Below are 19,421 nucleotides of genomic sequence, written 5' to 3'. Positions count from 1 at the left end.
AATACAAGTTAAAATTGCTACTTTCTATGTAAAAATATATTTTAAAATGTAATTTATTCCTGTGATCAAAGCTGAATTTTCAGCATCATTACTCCAGTCTTCAGTGTCACATGATCCTTCAGAATTCATTCTAATATGGTGATTTGCTATTATGCTGAATAGAAAAATTTCTTATTATCATTGTTGAAAACAGTTGTGCTGCTTCATATTTTTGTGGAAACCGTGATCCATTTTTTTCAGGATTCTTTGCTGAATAAAATAATTCTTTTCAAAAGAAAAATCTTACTGCCCCCAAAGAGTAGTCGCACAACTAAATAGAACAACAACAAAAAATACCTGATAACTCGCTCCATCCCTAGTTCTGATCTGAACATACGGGTCAGTACCTGTTGTGTGCTGGAAGACGACTGTGTGGACGAACCGTCGGATTTCAGAGCAGCAGTGGCGTAACTCAACCTGTCATTCTGAGGAGACACTGATCGAGACAAACAGGTAATAATGATTCTGTGTCGGTTATTACATTTACTTCTGTGCAATTCTGCGCACACAGGACCCAAAATGAACATTCACCAAGCATGGATAAAATCTATCTTGGAAGGAAATCAAAAATTATTTTATTATGAACAGTAACATTCAATATAATAAAAAAAATGTAACATATCTCAGGTGCTGCGGTTATTACTCCGCCCAAGTAGCAGTGCTTCGCCTTCAGAGAATATAGTTCCCAGTATTTATACTGTTAAAATATGTCTGTGTCTCATGTGACGTAGTTTTTTGTACACTCTGTGACTATACAAATCCCAACATGTAAATAGGAAAATGTTTGCGCTATTTTGTCACTTATTTGGATTAGTATGCTAGCTGCAACCATTTACATCCAGTCTTTGTGCTAAGCTAGGCTAGCGGTGGGTGCGTCAAACAGACTTATAGCACGCACGGAGATGAAAAAGGTATGTATGGACTTATCTAACTCTGGGGGATAAGGTGAATAGGCTAAAGTCCCAAAAAGTCGGAGTGTTCCTTTAAGATGAGAAAAAAATTTATTACAAGTTTTCTGTAATTTAATGTTTAAATATGCAAATTAGGCATTATCTAATTAAATATCCGCTAATTTGCATATATTTAAAAAAATGAAATCTGAGTATTGATAAAGCCAGGTTCAAAATTCTTTTTTCATTGTGTTCACATATTAGATGGGAAAAAATTACAGAGGGATTTATGGATATCTACTTTTGTTATCCTATAAATCAGAATATACTGTCAATAGCCTTAAAAAAATATATATTTTTGCCATGTTTTTTGGAATAAAATGTTATATAAATCGGGCTAGGAATAATATATTTACAAATCCCTCGGTAAATGTCTTCATAATATAACTAGGTACAAGACTGTAAAGTTTGGTGTGTATAGGTGCTACCGAAGTGGAGATTTCGGACTTTGAGTATGAGAGAAAAGTCATTTTGAGAAAACGGGCTTTAAAGATTTAGCATCAGCCAATGAGATTGCGCATTTGCGCCCTTTTACTTTCAAGATTGGTTGCTGATAAAAAGGAAATGACCATATTTGGATGCGACAGCATTGTACAGGAGAGAGAGAGAGCTTTCTAACGGTGTGTGTGATGACAGGGTGCAGATCGCGATCAACGGATGATTTATTTTAGATCGGCAACTTTTGATGAATTTATGAGAAATCTACAGACGCAAACAGACAAAGTGCAGTAAAATAAAGACCTAAATGTGTATTTCGGACTTTTTTTCACCACAAGTCTGAAAGAAGACATGTTTTTGAAGACAAATATCCCGAAATCTCAAAATTGACCAGTGAAAAATTTTTTTTTTTGCCTACCGTGTCTCGCCTTAAAGAAACCTCCTAACCTCTATGCATCATGTCTCAGAATTATTATTTTGTTTTCAGCATTGAAGTAAATCATATGGGACTACTTTTAATAACTTTTATTATTATATTTCATGTGATTGAAAGTAAAACATAACAAAATAGCTTTAGCCTTGCACGGTCAAGAACCAAATAGAATTAAATTGTTAATCGCAATTATCTGTATTCAGCACAATTCATGATCGGGAGTCGTGACAGGCCTAATACCAGCAAAGGTATTGATAAAGGTCCGACCATTTATGTAGCCTATGGGATTCATCAAACGGTTTACATTAATACTGTAATATGCATTACCTTTCAGTCCTGTGCTGGATTTACCAGTGCTCTCTCTGCTAAAGAACAGACTTCCCGGCTGGATATTTGAACCAGAAGAAGGGGATTCGTCTTTAACACGGAACTGACCCAGTTTAGTTAGTTTCTGTCAGGAAGAGAGACAACAGATCTCAAGAGCCGTCAAACAGCAGGACACTGAACACGAGCTGTGGAGGAACAGCACTCACCGGTGGAGTCGTGATGGGAACATCATTACCGTCTGGAGGAGAATGCAGCTTTATAAAGGTGATTCCATATGCTATCGACTACACACGAACAGAGAAAAAAGGCTCACGATTCACACTCTTACTGTCGTGTCAGGTGCATATGTTTGATTTGACATGGGAGAAAACAATGACAGTGCTCACCTTGCTGTAAGGCTGACTGCACACAACCTTCACGCAGTCCCACTTCTCCTGCGCCGTGGCCTTCACCAGCTGGTTGGGTCCGAAGAAGCGCACTCGGTTCGTGTTTGAGCCGTTACGGCTCTCTGTGGGTGACATGAAGGATGACGTGACCAACAGAACCTACAACAGATCGCAAGAAAGACATATTAACTTCAACAGCCTTGAAAATTATACCTCAGGTTTTATACCTCAGGTGTGTGCTTAAAGGATTAGTTCACTTCAGAATTAAAATGTCCTGATAATTTACGTCATCCAAGATGTTCATGTCTTTCTTTCTTCAGTCGAAAAGAAATTAAGGTTTTTGAGGAAAATATTCCAGAATTTTTCTCCATATAGTGGACTTCAATAGGGTACACCGTGACCCTTCAACGGGATTGCGTAATGCTTGGCGCATTGCAGGGCTAGTGTAAGATGAGCATTGTGGTCAAAAAGTACATAAACGTTTGTTTTTTTCCCGCTAGATCGTTTGGCTAGATAAGACCCTTATTCCTCGGCTGGGATCCAGTAGAGCACTTTGAAGCTGCATTGAAACTGTTGTACCCCATTGAAGTTCACTATATGGAGAAAAATCCTGGAATGTTTTCCTCAAAAACCTTAATTTTTTCTCGACTGAATGACGTGGGGGTGAGTAAATTATCAGGAGATTTTCATTCTGAAGTGAACTAATCCTTTAAGGAAGTAAGAAACATAACTTAATATGGATAGAAGATATGGAATGTTAAAAAAATAAGTAGATATACAAAAATAGTTTACTATTATAGTTAACTAAAACCAATAAAATGTTACTTAATCTAAAATAAACGTTAACTGATTTAAAATTTAAATTAAAATTAGGATAAAAGCATCTGCTATATGAATTGAGAGTGAGGAGTCACGTGCCGATTTGGGCGGGGTCTGAGCCGGTCGGCCATGATGGTAGGAGACGCTATCGGTTGCCAGGGGCAACGCCTTCAGAACTTCACAGAGGCGCGACTAAAACATTCCAGAAATAGCGAAAGAGAGACAGCGCAGCTTAGTGTTTGTTTACAGTTTACATTTTACCGATACGCCGCAGTTTCTTTGGAAGATATGGAGAAGGAAGAAAAATGAAAGGGGTTCTATCGGGAGAGACTAAATAACAATGCTAGCCAGCTCAGAGAAACTGCTTGTCAATAAACTGACAGCAGCAACAGCGAGCAAAGCCTGCTTTCAAAAGCAACACATTTCAGCACAGTTCGCCTTTTATTTAATAGAAACGAACGAAATTAATACTCTGTTATTCATCTAGAGTTGTTTCATTTGTTATAGATATATCTGTACCGCGAAATGTTTTAAAAAGACATTTTTTTAATGACGTACGATTCGCATTGACAGGGGAATCTCTGATCTGTTCGCTTAACGTTGCACGACAGGTGCCAATGCACGTATCTAATTCATATCAGATTTATTTCCACATATGAATGAGGCCTGAAACATCAAGTATGACTGAACTCTCGCAGTTTAACGTTACAGGTTTGGGGGTTTCTAAGTCTTGCACCCAGCCGCAGCAGACTTGTTCAGCTTCTAATGACTTAAAGCTTCTGAACTCTTGCATTGTGTAGGCAGTAACGTTAGTCACTGATACCATAAACAAACCAGGTAATTAACTATGTCAGGGTATGTGAAAGGTGGTAGTGCTTTGGGTCTTTCGTCCATTCTGTAGCAGGTCATACCGTACGGGTCCATGTTGATGTCAAGTAACTTAGTTTCTCTAAAAAACGCTGCTTGGTGTTGTTATTTAGTCTCTCCCGATAGAGCCCCTTTCCTTTTGCTTCCCCCTTCTTCATTTATTCCCAAGAAACTGTGCCTTATCGCAAAAATGCAAACAAATATCAAGCTGCTCTCTCTCTCTCTGTCGCTATTTCTCTCGGTCTCACGGTCGAAGTAACCATGACAACGGATAGCGTATCCTACCAAGATGGCGAATCCTTCCCACAATGCAACGCGGAGTGATACGCGTGACGTCACCTCCTCATTCTCAATACATGTAATGTAAATGTAAATTACAAATGCCTTTGCTGCTATATTTTAGGGGTGTAAAAATATATTGTCACGTTATATTGCAAAACAAAAATGCAAGTATATTTGAGTATATTTCACCCAAAATGTAGGTTTAGTCAGATTTGATTTAGCATTTAAATATTGTAATGGTGCATCAAATAGGACAAACCCAGAAGGTAACAAATTTGAGGTTCCATGCAAAAAAAAAAAAAAAAAAAAAAAATACAATATTAAAAACGTTTTAAATGTACATAGTCAAGGACAGAGTCCAAGCATATGCACCCTCTGTTTTTTTAACACAGCCTAAAAAAAACAAAAAGTAAAACCAAAAATTATTAATAATAAAATCTATACTAGTCAATAATACAAAAATAACACTGACAACTAAAATATGCTATTTACATGTTTGTATAGGAGATGTATTGTCTATGCAGCTATTATGTTGAATGTGTTGGTAATTATAAGAGCAAAAAATAATGGGTGTCACAAATAAATATGAATTATACATATTGTACTCACTAGTTGATCTACTATGGGAGAGCATTAGGTGTTCATAATTGAGATGGAAAAGTTTTTTATTGAAAGATATTTTTTTTCTTCACAGAATGTAACTATATTATCACCTATACCATCTTTATCCGCATTACATACAGTATACTCATGTCAAGCAATATATCATATACAGCAGATCTCAACTGCTTGATTGTTTATAATGTCTCAAAATATAAACTATATTATCGTCCAGCTCTAATCTGCTAAATGCAACTATTAGGCATGACGATATTAAGATATTATAAACATTAACAATTTCCTGTAAAGGTGCTTTGAAGTTATGTGTATTATCTGAACTTAACTGGATAATAAATAAATGAATGTATTCTAAGATAATGCCATTTAAACTGTTTGATGCTTTTAAAGCTTGTAACTTTAAAGGGATACTCCACCGTTTTTTCATACTAAACTATGTTATTCTCTTATCTAAGACGAGTTGATACATACCTCTCTCGTCTCAGTGCGTGCACTGAATCGCTCTGTCGGGCGGAGAACTTTGAGAGCAGTTAGCTTAGCCCCATTCATTGTATATGGGCCAAACAGAGATGAAGTTAGAAGCGACCAAACACATCCACGTTTTCTCTATTTAAATATAGTTACACGAGTAGTTACACGACCAAGTATGGTGACACTAAATAAAATGTGGCGCTTTTTATAAGCGGGTAAAATGGATAACTATAATGTATGGCGGAATAGCACTTATTGGGAGCACTTTGACTCGGCGCTGTAATATCTTCACTCGTGAAAAGTCCTCTCCCTCTCCCTCTCCCTGTCATTTCCGTCAATAGAACCAACGTGACCTGCACGCCTGCAGTAGTAGTAGTTTTTTGTGCAGAGTTGACGAAGTATCAGGGAGAGGGAGAGGGAGAGGACTTTTCACAAGTGAAGATATTACAGCGCCGAGTCGAAGTGCTCCCAATAAGTGCTATTCCGCCATACATTATAGTTATCCATTTTACCCGCTTATAAAAAGCGCCACATTTTATTTAGTGTCACCATACTTGGTCGTGTAACTACTCGTGTAACTATATTTAAATAGAGAAAACGTGGATGTGTTTGGTCGCTTCTAACTTCATCTCTGTTTGGCCCATATACAATGAATGGGGCTAAGCTAACTGCTCTCAAAGTTCTCCGCCCGACAGAGCGATTCAGTGCACGCACTGAGACGAGAGAGGTATGTATCAACTCGTCTTAGATAAGAGAATAACATAGTTTAGTATGAAAAAACGGATGAGTATCCCTTTAAGACGCACCTCAAAGTCTTGATCTTTGACTGACGTGGAGTGTCCAACAAGGACCTCAATGAAAGCAGAGCCTTCATTTCCAATGTCTATGCTGTGAATTTGCTCTTCCTTTTCCAACTGGAGAAACAACAGAGACAAAAATTTATTTAATAATAAAAAATATTAAAATAAGTGCAAGTGATGTTCAGTTCTTATCTTAAAAATAAATATTTTTATATGTTTATTTTAAATAATAAATCATTAAAAATATTAATAAACAGAATATTAATAAATTAATATAACAGAAAAGCCATACTTGAAGAATGACTGAAACTTGCTTCTCTCCAGGTCTTGCAGCTTTCCATTTTCTGTACGTGTCAGAGCTCAAGAGGTTGTCTGCCTTGTGAGTCTGCACAGAAGGATTGAACAAGTCTCATGAACAAACAACACTTTTATTTGGTCATTAACATCATGTTATTAGACTAGCTTCATTCTTCCTCATCTTGTGAGTGTGTTTAATAGTCTCGCATTTAAACTTCAGTATTAATGAGAGTTAGTTTCTCATTCATTTCTGTGAATCATTTCAAATGATCTGTTTCAATAGACTTCTCTCTGTCCTCATATACAGAGTCTTCTCTTGTTAGTAGATTATTGTGATTAAATATAAAAGGTATTAATTAAAAATGTATTTAAAAAAAGTTATATAGAAAATGTATACTTACATTGTCCTCACTGCTGCAAGACACGATATGCTTAAGTTTGATTTCAGGCATGTTCGTCAAATTAAACACTGGTCTCTGGTCTCATAAAATCTGAAAACACTGTACAACAAAAGAAGTATTTCATTAATAGTGAACATTATAGCACTCGATCTGTGAATCGACTCAAAAGAAGGATTTGATCACAAATCAAATCATTTCTAGCAAGCAGTTTTTAATCTACAAAAGATTTATAAATATTGTGGTAACTATGGTCAGATACATACAAAAGTGACAATAACAGCATTAATATTTAAAATATGAGCATTTCTGTTCACAATTGGCTGTAATCTAAGCTACGATTTATTTCATTATAGTCTACTCAAATATTTGAGTGTTTTGGCCTCATAAAAATACAAATTTATTTAAGAGATCAACTCAATAATTATCTAAACGAGACAGACTTGAAAACATTTAGCAACACATTCATATATTTTGTTTACACTGAATATCTGTTAGACTAGCTGTCATTCATAAATACGAGACTGAGTGCGTCATCAGCTCGCATCTGGACCAAATGATTGTCAACAGTGTCTCGGTGTGGTTTAGCTAGTATTCGACCATTAAAGCGACTAACGTTAGTTAAGTTAACTAGCATGCTTCATAATTTCACAGCGCCCTGTTAGCGAACAATGGAGCTGCATTACAGCGGTCATTAAAGCGATAGAAACAGGGCTGAAAACATTCAGACACTCAATTGAATTAAATCAAGAACACTGTACCGAAGTCCAAAGTCTGCAGACCTCAGTTATGTGGCTTATTGTAGCTTGTGTGGAGACTGTTTCACGACCACTCACGCATACAAACTCCCTCTCAATTCACAACACGTGACATCACTTCCGCCGACCGTCGTATCACCGTATCACAGGCAGAGCGACGCTTCATCAGTGGGAAAGATGGTAAAATAAAGGTCCGTTTTAATTTAACCCCACATTAAAAATAAATCCTAAATTAATATTAAACGGCATTGAATTGATTGATAAAAATGCTATAATAAACATATTTGTACAATATTCCACATACAAAATAAAATAGTAGCCTACCTATAGAGGATTTTTTTGGAACTCTATTATTGATAATATTAATTGGAAGACTGCTTGGTTAATCCCCTTTAAATATTGCGTTAATAATAAAACCAAATAAATACATTTTAAAATTTTGCATACTATTTACCCTGTTAAATCATTAATTGCAAGATTCTCTGATATTGACGATTTATGTTCTTTTTGTAAAAGTGGGAAAGAGGTGTTGACGCATTTGCTTTTTTGAATGCAAGATTATCCAAAATTTCTGGAAGGAATTGGCAGAATTTACCTTTAATTTAGTAAAAATTAAATACTATTTTTCTTTAATGTATTATTGTGTATTATGAAAACAATGTTAACAAAGGTCTTGAATACATTGTTAATTTATTTGTACTGTTGGCAAAATTGTATATCCATAAGCAAAAATATTTATATTTATAACTCATCCCTGATATTTAAGTTGTTTAAATTATAATTTGATTGCTTCATATCTTCTCTGAAATTGTTAAAGAACAAAAAGTCATTAACATGTTTAAAATATTTTGATATTATTTTTGAATCCCCTGCTGCAATTAATGTTTTTCCTTGTTTTGTAATGTTGTATGCTATGTTGGTTATTTGTTCTATAAAAAGGTCCGTTTTAATTGCAAAACATTAGGAAAAAAAATATATGGAGGTTATAAAAAATCTAAACAAAAACAAAATCTAAAACAAAATGCTTTAATTTACAAAGTGAGAGCTGTCATGCATAAAGTCTCTATGTCAATCAGTCTTTTCCCTTTCTCACTGCTATGAGCACAAAATGAGAAACTGAAATGTTGATCAATACCCTTTCTTTGGTGCTTGTTTTTAATAGGCCTGGATGTTGTAATTTTCCACCTGCACAGCTTTAAGGTTTTCTTTGAAATGCCATCTGACAAGTCTAGCACTTACCAGGCAAACAATGTTCCCCTTTTTCTCGGTTGCATGACAAGATCAATCTTAGTGTTCAAACTATTTAACCTTTTGCCCATTTCCCTGTTCCAATCTCAGCCTGCATGTTTGTGTTTTCAATAAACTCTATACTTTGATTTTTCTATTGTCCTCAGGAATGACCTAAAATACTTTCAGTTCATGACTCATTTGTCTTGTATCATTTTATGAATATATTGTCCTTGGAATGTACAAATACCACCTTTGAAATATACTGACTTTTCAATGATGCAAAGAATTTTCACTAATGACTTAATTTTAAAGCGCATGTCAAAGGAAAATCTTTAGACACTCTCGAATGTGACTTTCCATAGCTCAGTCAGTGTTCATGAAAATAACATGAAATGACTTTAGACTGAATTGCAAATCACTGATTGGCTGTTCAATTGAATGGCGATTAAAACACACATAGTAAAGCCACATTTTGTCTGTTCAATGATTTTGCAAACAGCCTAACAAACAATATTCACACACATGCATTTCTTCATATTCTTCAAACTGTAGCTTGAGATGCCAAAGACATTGTTTTTAATTTCTTTATTTCTGGAGGCTGGTGATACAGAAACAACAGCACCAGCACCGGCTCAGTTCTCAGTGAAAACGCAGAGGTATGGTTATATAAACACAGACAGGGAAGATTTCTTCTGTTATTTGAGGATTCATTGACGAGGTTGTGATCATATGACCTCCACATAGATGGCCGTGTCAGAGTCTATTGTGACGGCGGTTGGTCTCTCCCGCGGCTCTCGCTGTCGCCTGGCTGCTCGTCTTTGTCTCTTATGCATCTGCAACACAGAGACGGCTGCATCTCAAAATCAAATTCATCATTAATACACATGCCTTTTATAAATACAGATGGCATTTTGATGTTGTGATACCTCTCAGATTGGTGACATATTTTCCCCCCATATGACTTTCACTTATAATGTTAATAAAAAAACTCAATAAATGCGCTTTTGGACTTGTAGGAATACATTTTTAAATAATAATAATAATAAAAATCAAATACAGAATTTATGCGTCGCTTCACTTAGGCCCTGTCCCTAACAATTGTCTTGACTCAAAACATACCAATCTTCATCATCGCTTTTTACCTGTTTGCTTCGTACGAAAAGTGGAGTGCTGTTCTGATAGATGAGCTGGTAACTGCCGTTGGTGTAGATGTGTGTGACCTCACTGCAGTTAATGTAGAGCGGCATGCGCTCCTGATAGATGCCGAGACTCTCTGGATGTATTGCAGGAGGTCTGTAGGCCATGACACGTCTCCTTTTCAACAAGAAAAGAGCTCAGATGTTATTTACACTGAATGTAGTCAGATGAGATTTGTCAAACCTGAAACTGAATTGTTAATGACATAAGCACATGATAAAACATTAGTGAGAAGGATCTTACTGTCTGTTTGTGCAGCAACAGCAGTAAAATATCAGAAGACTCAGCAGCAGAAGGAAAAACACAGCACATGCTGCTGGTATAAGAATCCATTTCAGATGACCTGTGGAAAAAAAAAACTTCCTCATTATAATGCACATGTAATGAATATGCAAACTTTGTTTTTTAAATTAGAAATTAAATATTTAAACATTTATGTAAATATTATAAATTATAGTGCTGTAATTTTTTTTTAACATAAACTGTATGTGTGTGTATATATTATTATATTATATTTGTGTGTGTGTGTGTATACTGTATATACACACACATATACACATATTTCTGTCAGGACCACTATCGTCAAATACGATTGACAACTAGCATACAGTTTGGATTGGCGGTGTGGTTTTGTTCTGGGCGAGAACTCCCTGCGCTTCATGAAGCCTAGCATGGATAAGAGCAGCAATAACCCCCCTTAAGGTAAACAGAACAGAACCAACATGAATGCATGCAAATATATTTAATTCAAGATTTTAAAGTACAACATAATTCGAGAATTTATTCTGATTCAAGGGGAATCAGAATGCCAAATCCTGACTGACGAGAGGAGGAGCTAGGGAGGGAGGAGGGTATTCGGCTCCTGAGAAACGCGACAGCTACTGATAACACTGAAGAGCTTATATATGTATACAGCGATAGGCGTCCTATTCCTATAGGTAGACGTAGATCAGCTGAGAGTCTTGACTAACGTGACCTGCCAGAACTGACGCAACGCTTGATATATATGTATGCGTGTATATGTTTATATACACAAACACGCACACACACACACACACATATAGAGTATATATACACATATATTATTTTAACAAAAACTTTGATGTTAGATGCGATAAATCGATTTGACAGCACTGATATAAATTAATATTTAATTAAAAGTATAATAAAATAAAATAATTATAAATAAGTAAAATAATGAAATTCCAGAAGTTTCCATTACTGAATGTTCTTCAGGTTTTACACCATTACCACAAATACTTTCATGACTTTTCTACTCTTTTTTGTTTCATTTCCTGTCCTGATTTTTGAGATGGTCCTCACTGCAGAACACGAAATCCAGGGGGAGTAGTTGGATCCAGATCCAACTCCTCCCACCTTACATATGCCTAAACCTACCCATCTCCATCTCCACCCCCTGATCCCTAACTCCACCCCTAATCCTAACCATCTCCACCCCTGATCCCTAACCCCACCCCTAATCCTACCCATCTCTACCCCCTGATCCCTAACCCCACCCCTAATCCTACCCATCTCCGCCCCCTGATCCCTAACCCCACCCCTAATCCTACCCATCTCCACCCCCTGATCCTTAACTCCACCCCTAATCCTACCCATCTCCACCCCCTGATCCTTAACTCCACCCCTAATCCTACCCATCTCCACCCCCTGATCCTTAACTCCACCCCTAATCCTACCCATCTCCACCCCCTGATCCCTAACTCCACCCCTAATTCCTACCCATCTCCACCCCCTGATCCCTAACCCCACCCCTAATCCTACCCATCTCCGCCCCCTGATCCCTAACTCCACCCCTAATTCCCACCCATCTCCACCCCCTGATCCCTAACCCCACCCCTAATCCTACCCATCTCCGCCCCCTGATCCCTAACTCCACCCCTAATTCCTACCCATCTCCACCCCCTGATCCCTAACTCCACCCCTAATTCCTACCCATCTCCACCCCCTGATCCCTAACCCCACCCCTAATCCTACCCATCTCCACCCCCTGATCCCTAACCCCACCCCTAATCCTACCCATCTCCACCCCTTAGATCTGGATCCAACTCCGCCCCCTGGATCTCGTGTACTGCAATGAGGTGCTACTGTGATTTTTGGAAAAATCTGTAGAATGGATTTAAACAGTAAATTTGTGTTAAACAGAGCTGTTTTTACTACACTCTAGAAGCATCATTATATTATCAATTATTATATTTAATAGTATAAAAACTATTATTGGCAGATAAAAGCATAATTTTATTACCAAGTATTATATTTAATAGTTTAAAACAGAAGGATGTGCAGAAGGAAGTGTTCTCATTTCGAATCTTCAGGATTAATGGATCAGTTACAGAATCATTGCAAACAAAGATTCCACAGAAAAATAATATAATAGGGGTTTGAAATCTTCATATTTGTCTGAACTATAATCCTCTAAATGTCATTGTTCAGCTGTAGCGTACCATCATGAGCCTCACACAGTACGTGAGAGTCGTTTCCCAGTGAGTTGATTGCGTAACATTCCACCGGCAGAGGAGCGTCTGCGAATCCACTGAGAGTCGCCGTCAGTATATGGTTGAAATAAGAAAAAGAAGCATTATATGTGTCCGGCAGGTGAGTCCCGTTCACGCTCCAGGTGACAGCGGGACGAGGGTTAGAGTCCACGGCACAGAAGCAGGACAGCAGCGTCCCGTCCCAATCACAGGACGAGTTGGACAGAATCACAGGAGCGTCTGCAGGGACGAGAATGGTGGACATGTACAACATGAGACAAACAAAACAGCACTATAAAGGACAGAATACAGAAGCAGAAGAATGCAGTGTCATTTTGTATCATGTTTTACAGGTTTCTATGGCAGGGTTATTATTATAGCTAACAAAACAAACAAAAAACTAGAACCATTAAAAAAAAATCTTAACTTGAAATAAAATAAACATTAACTGGAATCAAATAAAATATAAACAACTTAATTTTTTTTAGTTGCCAACATTTCTCATTTTAATTTAGTTTAAATGTATGTACTAAAATAAAAATAAAACTAAAAAAATACTATATAGACATATTTAAAAAAAATAAAAAACCTACTAAAATGACAAAAAAAACCATACTTAAACTTTAATTAAAATTTAAATTAAAATAATAAAAAAACACCTTCCAAATATTAATAAAAAATATACTAGTTTCACAATGATACTGGTCTAGAGAGCACCTAAGAGTCAATGATGATGGGAAAAATATGAGAAAAAATACATTTCAATGCTTATTCAATGTTCCCCCTTGAAACTTTTTGTTCGCTCAAAAAAAACATTCGCATTCCACCAAAACATTTTCAAAAAAAAAAAAAAAAAAAAAAAATTCAACATTTTTCCAAATTCTTAAAAATGTTTTTAAATTCTTATTGTATTTGTTTCAAATTCTTTATTTTTTTCTTCAAATTCTCAAAAAAAAAAAGTTTCCTTTTGTATTCCACAGATGCTGGATTGGAACCAGCAAATAAAGAACAAATAATGACAGAACGAATGAAATAAGTGTGTAAACTACTAAAGCAGGAGGCAGGAGGCTGTTGACTCACATTGCACATTGAGGCCCGTGAGGCGAGACGCCGCCCGTCCCAGTCTGTTGGCAACGGTGCACTGAGCGCGTGTGTCTCGGGTCACGTTGTAGATGCGGACGGTGGAAGTGCGTTTGGGGAGGATCACCGTGTTTCCCGACTGAACGGTTGACCACTGGAATTCAAATGCCGGCGGGTCGGCCTTACAGGAACAACTCAGCAGAGCAGTTCCTCCGACCCGGACAGACGTCGTGAGGACCTGAATGGAGACGTCTTTGGGAGGAACTGTGAGGAGACCAGAAACGTTTAGAACTGCGTTAGATCAGGGGTTCTCAACCAGGGGGCCTCAAGATGATTTAAAATAAAACAAAACAAACTTTGAAATAAGTGAAAACTACTGAAAATCAAGATGTAAGCTGGGATCTGTCACAATTACTTTCAGTTAAGTCTGTCTTAGTTTCATTATCAAGGACTTTTAATTTGCTCATCTTTTGTTAGCCGTTTCCTGTTTTCCTTTGTTCCCGCCAATCAGTCTCCTTGGTTACTCATTAATTAGATCCCACCTGTTAGCATTCAGTTTGTCATCTTGTATATTGAATCCAATTGTTGTGTTTCACCACTATTGGATTACCCGAGTCTATTTGATTGATAAACAATGTATATATTTGAATTACTTTGTCAATCTTCTTCATCCTCGGACTCAACTTTACAGTATCATATTTCTTATTTTAATTATAGCTCAGAAACACAATTCTCACAGAAAATCTAGATATATGAGGGAATTTCTAAAAGTGTGATTTATAGACCAGGAAAAGTCATGGAAATTAGTGAAATTTTAAGACATAGAGTTTTTTATAATGAATGTGAAATTTTCTAATTCATATGTCAAGTTCTAAAATATTTTATCAGTGCTTAGAAATTGATATGTGTAGCCAAATAAATAACTATATATATATAAAAAAAAAACATTGAAATAATAAAAAAGTAACAAAATGACTAGAAAATCTGTTGATAATAAAACGTGTAAACTTTATTATAAACTTTAATATTCTGGAATTTTTTAATTAAATATTATTATTATAAATTTAATATATAGGCTAATATTTAATTAAACTAAATGGCCACCCCTAGTTTTTACAAATAAAATGTTTGAAATTGAGCAGCTTTGTAATTACAACAGAATTAGCAGAAGTCTCTGACAATGATGGGTCTTGAAGTAAAAAAGGTTTGGCACTTTGGATGTTGTTATACCATTTAAAATGGACTTTTTTGCAACTAAAACTCAACTTTTTCAAATATGCAGCATTGGTTTGAATTTAAGTTGTACATAACCACTGAATTTCCATGGCTTTTCTGCTTGTTTGTGATTAGTGAATAATGATCTTTGACATCTTACAGTGAACGAGGATCTCTCGGGTGGCTGAAGATCTCCTGTTCTTCAGATAGTCCACCTCACATCGCACTCTGGGGTTTGTGTGTTGCGGGACAGTAAAGGACAGTGAGGTCCACATGACCGGTAAGTGACCCGGGTCACGCTGCAGCTCCGTGTCTCCATGAACGCTGCTCCCGCCCTGATCGCCTCGCTCCCACTTCCACAGCAGATGGGGGTGTTCGGACGGGCAGCTGAGCCTCACTGAACAGTTCAACATGACCCACTGACCCTGCTTCACGGGCCCCGGGTCAGTGACCTCAGGCGGCTCTGGCGTATCTGATGATGAGACACATGATTCACACATTATTCTGTGTTATTAGATGTAAAATCACATGAACATCATTAAATGTGCAGTAAGCGATTTCTGAGAAACGCTGTTGATATTTGAAATCACCAAAACAAATACGCCCCTACCCAAAAGGATCACACCCCTATCTTGATAGCTCCGCCCCAAAAAGCTGTGTAGCACAGCACCTCCCCCTCATGAGTGGACACGCCCCTCACTGCTGATTGGCTACAAGTGTGTTTTGTGTTTTGGTGCTGGTTCCGATTCACTTTCGACAGCATTTCTCAGAAATCGCGTACTGCACCTTTAATATACTTTTATAGTTTTTATTTATATTTTGAATGAGTTTAATTCATTGTTTTATTTTTATGTTTTCCATTGTCATTTAAAAATGTTTTCTCTGTCTTTGTTTTTCTCTCTCTAGTTTTTTAAATTCTATTTAGTTATATTGTTACTTTGAATTAGTTTTTATTCTTATAATTTCCATTTTATTGTTAGATAAAGTTATAATATTTTTTGTTGTGTGTTTTTGTCATTTAAAAAAAAAACTATAAATATGTTTCATTTAAATTTTTAGTTAGTTTTGGATTTTTTTGTGTTTTTGTCATTTTTATTACTTACTTTTAAACATGTCTATATAGTTTTTTATTAATATTTTGAATTTATTCAAATATTTTTTGCTTTCATTTTAGTTAAAGTTGTAGAAATTTTGTTGTTTGTTTGTCACTATTATTATTAAAATATAGGCTATCTATATAGTGTTTAATAATATTTTGAATTTAAGTAATTTGTTGTGTGTTTTTTGTGATTTTTTTATAGCCTATATTTATATTTCAGTTTTAGTTAGGCTACTTAAAGGGATAGTTCACTTTGAATTTTTTTTTTGATATGTTTTAGCTTACCTGAAGGGCATCCAAGATGTAGGTGTCTTTGTTTCCGCAGAAGTTTCCATTTTGATATTTTTAGGTCAAACCGTTCTTGTCTTTCAGTCATATAATGCAGGTCTATGGTCACCACCTCAAAGAGCATGCACAGAGAAGTCCAAATTAAACATGATTTAATGACTCGTAAATGTAAGTACACATTGATGGCCTAAGACACAAAACGAGCGGTTTGTGTGAGAAAATGAACAGTATTTATATCGTTTTTACCTCTTGTAACCACAGCCACGTCCAAGTGATCTGAGGGCGCGGGCGCTTCGGTCTGTGCGTTACAAGAGGTAAAAACTATATAAATACTGTTCGGTTTCTCACACAAACCGCTCGTTTCGTGTCTTAGGCCATCAATGTGTACTTACATTTACGAGTCATGAAATCATGTTTAATTTGGACTTCTCTGTGCATGCTCTTTGAGGGGGTGACTGACCATAGACCTGCATTATATGACTGACAGACAAGAACGGTTTGACCTAAAAATATCAAAATTGAAACTACTGCGGAAACAAAGACACCTACATCTTGGATGCCCTTGAGGTAAGCTAAAACATATAAAAAAAATATTTCAAAGTGAACTATCCCTTTAAACTTCAACCGACACTATACGAACATGTAAAAATGTTGCTTAGCAACGTACTCAAATAATTTGTTATTTGCTGTAGGTTTTGTAAAAAAAAAGTTTTTAATTTCAGTTAACTAACATTTATTTCCTAAACAACATTTTTAAACCCTTTTAAAAACGGGTTTAGTTGTATTTGCATCAGGTTAGTAGCCTACAAGTTACAACATTAGCATACCAGTGACGCTGACGTTGATTTTGGTGCCCACAGCCCATGACCTTTGACCCAGCTCCCTCATCTGCAGTTCATATGTGTTCTGGTCTTCTGTCCTAATTCTGTGGATGTTGATGGAGCAGTCCCCGGAGCTGAGGTTCCCCGCGAGGGACGTGCGCTCTCTGAAGTCTGAATGAATCGCGTCCCCGCGGTGAGTGCTGAACACCGTCGGTCGCAGCTTCATGAAGTAGGAAGTCGGGGTTCTCGTGAGCCGAACCTCCATCCGCGTTGCGCTGGGAACCGGGCTGAAGGAGCAGGGCAGCACGAGGCACGATCCCTTCAGGACAAACACTCTCCCCGGGGCAGAAAGGGAGACAGCAGGTGTCGCCCTCCACAGGCATGCTGAAACAGAGAAGAAACGGTTTACACAACCATAAAAAAAGAAGGCTATATATATTTCTGTAAAATAATTCAGTAACACTTTACAACAAGCTTCCATTTGTTAACATTAGTATACTATACATCAGACAGTTAACATGAAACTAACAAAAAGGATACTTCTGCAGCATTTAGTTATCTTAGTTCATTTTAATGGTCAACCTTTAGATTAGGGTCCAGTTCTCACATTTAACTATCAATTACAACTTTTGCCTCAATAAACTCCTAATTACTGCTTATTAATATTTAGTAAGGTAGTTGTTGAGTTTAGGTTTTGGGTAAAAATTGGGTAGGATTAAGAATGTATGGTCATGCAGAATAAGTATATAATGTGCATTATAAGTATATAATGTGTTTATAAGTGTTTATTAATAACACTTATAAACACAATATATACTTATAATGTGTTTTATAAGTGTTTTATAAGTGTTTTATATGTTTTATAAGTGTTTATTGATACTTATAATGTGCATTATAAGTATTAATAAACAGCCAATATAGTAATATGCATGCTCATAAGCATAGTGAGAATGAGACCCTAAACTAAAATGCTAACTTTAAATTTCAACATTTACTGATTAATACCAAAATTGGAAACACTTATAAGGTCCACTTAGTTAACATTATTTAACGCATTCACTAATATTAACTATGAGTAATATATTTGCTACAGTGTTTTTTAATCTTTGTTAGCTTTGATTAATAAAAATACAATTGTTCATTGTTAGTTCATGTCAGCCCAGGTCCAAAAGACACATCTTTTGATTTTAATCATGTATTAGTAAATGTTTAAATTAACATTAACTAAGATTAATATATGCTTTAGAAGTATTTTTCATTGTCATGTTAGTTAACTAATGTTAATCATAAAGTGTCAAAGTTGTATCTGTTATTATTATTTTTTCATGGATCTTAACATGAACGATGAACTATTTTTTATTAACAAATATTAATAAACACAAACGTGTATTGCTGATGCATTAACTAACCTTATTGTAAAGTGTTACAGTAATTCTAGAGATATGCATGACTTAACAGATGCAAATGAAGTCTGATAATATTTCACATCTCATTGCCAAAATTTGCTCATTGAAACTGCATTATACTAAATTATGACTTCTGTCAGAGTGATTGTCCTAATGAGAATATTAAACACACTACTTTTATGGTCTTCACGTGTATCTAAAAAAAAACACTTCTGATCAGTCTTGCATTGTGACAAGAGCATTTCACAACACAGTCAAATATAGAAAAGGGAAGTTATTAAGTGTCTGAGTCTGCATTCATAGAGCACATGCTCAAATACAGTCACATGCATTTAATGAACATTAACATATACTGTATTATTTATGTGTTAAATTTTATTTAATGATGTGTGGAAAGAGAGCATGTAAGAATGAAATTCATGGTTAGAATTGAGATGATGTTCAGAGAAAATGATCTTTGCATCATAATCGGATTTTGATTTGATTTTGACAGATACAGATCAGGGCAGATATACTAAAATCTCACTCACCAGTCATCACAGTAAAGAGCCCAATCGCTGCGTCCAGAGCCATGAGACACGCCAGCCGGAGGGACGACACTGCACAGTGGACAGATGCTGCCTGCTGGGGATTTTTTGGTCTTTTTCTGTTTGAAAGGGAAGTCAAAACTGGAGGTCTGGCATGTTTCGTAATGCTGTTCCATGACGTTC

General features: G+C 36.2%; 2 protein-coding genes across 4 annotated transcripts in view; both read right to left on the bottom strand.

Moving 5' to 3' along the window:
* The window catches only part of xrcc1 (X-ray repair complementing defective repair in Chinese hamster cells 1), a 68,805-nt gene that overhangs the window by 12,901 nt on the left and 36,483 nt on the right, over positions 1 to 19,421 (bottom strand). Inside the window, exons 2-9 of one of the 3 annotated variants that reach the window (XM_056259462.1) lie at positions 7,908 to 7,943; positions 7,129 to 7,218; positions 6,723 to 6,815; positions 6,437 to 6,544; positions 2,574 to 2,732; positions 2,394 to 2,471; positions 2,188 to 2,311; positions 387 to 475 (exon numbers count right to left, since the gene is read on the bottom strand). In XM_056259462.1, the coding sequence (XP_056115437.1) occupies positions 387 to 475; positions 2,188 to 2,311; positions 2,394 to 2,471; positions 2,574 to 2,732; positions 6,437 to 6,544; positions 6,723 to 6,815; positions 7,129 to 7,179 (702 nt within the window). In that variant the 5' untranslated portion in view covers positions 7,180 to 7,218; positions 7,908 to 7,943. Of the gene's footprint in view, positions 1 to 386; positions 476 to 2,187; positions 2,312 to 2,393; positions 2,472 to 2,573; positions 2,733 to 6,436; positions 6,545 to 6,722; positions 6,816 to 7,128; positions 7,228 to 7,907; positions 8,006 to 19,421 lie in introns of those variants that run through there. The other 2 variants (XM_056259461.1, XM_056259463.1) reach the window with 2 other exon arrangements.
* Positions 9,667 to 19,356, bottom strand: LOC130091530 (myelin-associated glycoprotein). Its single transcript, XM_056259468.1, has 8 exons — positions 19,242 to 19,356; positions 17,312 to 17,689; positions 15,258 to 15,569; positions 13,883 to 14,146; positions 12,773 to 13,042; positions 10,554 to 10,653; positions 10,256 to 10,427; positions 9,667 to 9,946 (listed from the first exon to the last, which is right to left on the bottom strand). Exons 1-8 carry the CDS (start codon positions 19,282 to 19,284, stop codon positions 9,839 to 9,841), a joined length of 1,647 nt encoding a protein of 548 aa, XP_056115443.1. The 5' UTR covers positions 19,285 to 19,356; the 3' UTR covers positions 9,667 to 9,838.

This window comes from Rhinichthys klamathensis, unplaced genomic scaffold (assembly GCF_029890125.1).
Source record: "Rhinichthys klamathensis goyatoka isolate OS25496 unplaced genomic scaffold, OSU_Roscu_1.1 h1tg000168l_1, whole genome shotgun sequence".
Classification (NCBI taxonomy): Eukaryota; Metazoa; Chordata; class Actinopteri; order Cypriniformes; family Leuciscidae; genus Rhinichthys; species Rhinichthys klamathensis.
Note: the sequence above shows the minus strand (reverse complement) of the source record. Positions and strands in the feature narration are given on the sequence as shown.

What these genes read in the sequence shown, in the direction of transcription:
- LOC130091530 (XM_056259468.1), bottom strand. Translation starts at nt 19,284, where the DNA reads ATGGCTCTGGACGCAGCGATTGGGCTCTTTACTGTGATGACTG. An exon ending in GCTCTTTACTGTGATGACTG is followed by an intron (nt 17,690 to 19,241) that starts GTGAGTGAGATT and finishes TCTCTGTTTCAG; the next exon opens with CATGCCTGTGGAGGGCGACA. An exon ending in TTTTCGTACGAAGCAAACAG is followed by an intron (nt 9,947 to 10,255) that starts GTAAAAAGCGAT and finishes TCTGTGTTGCAG; the next exon opens with ATGCATAAGAGACAAAGACG.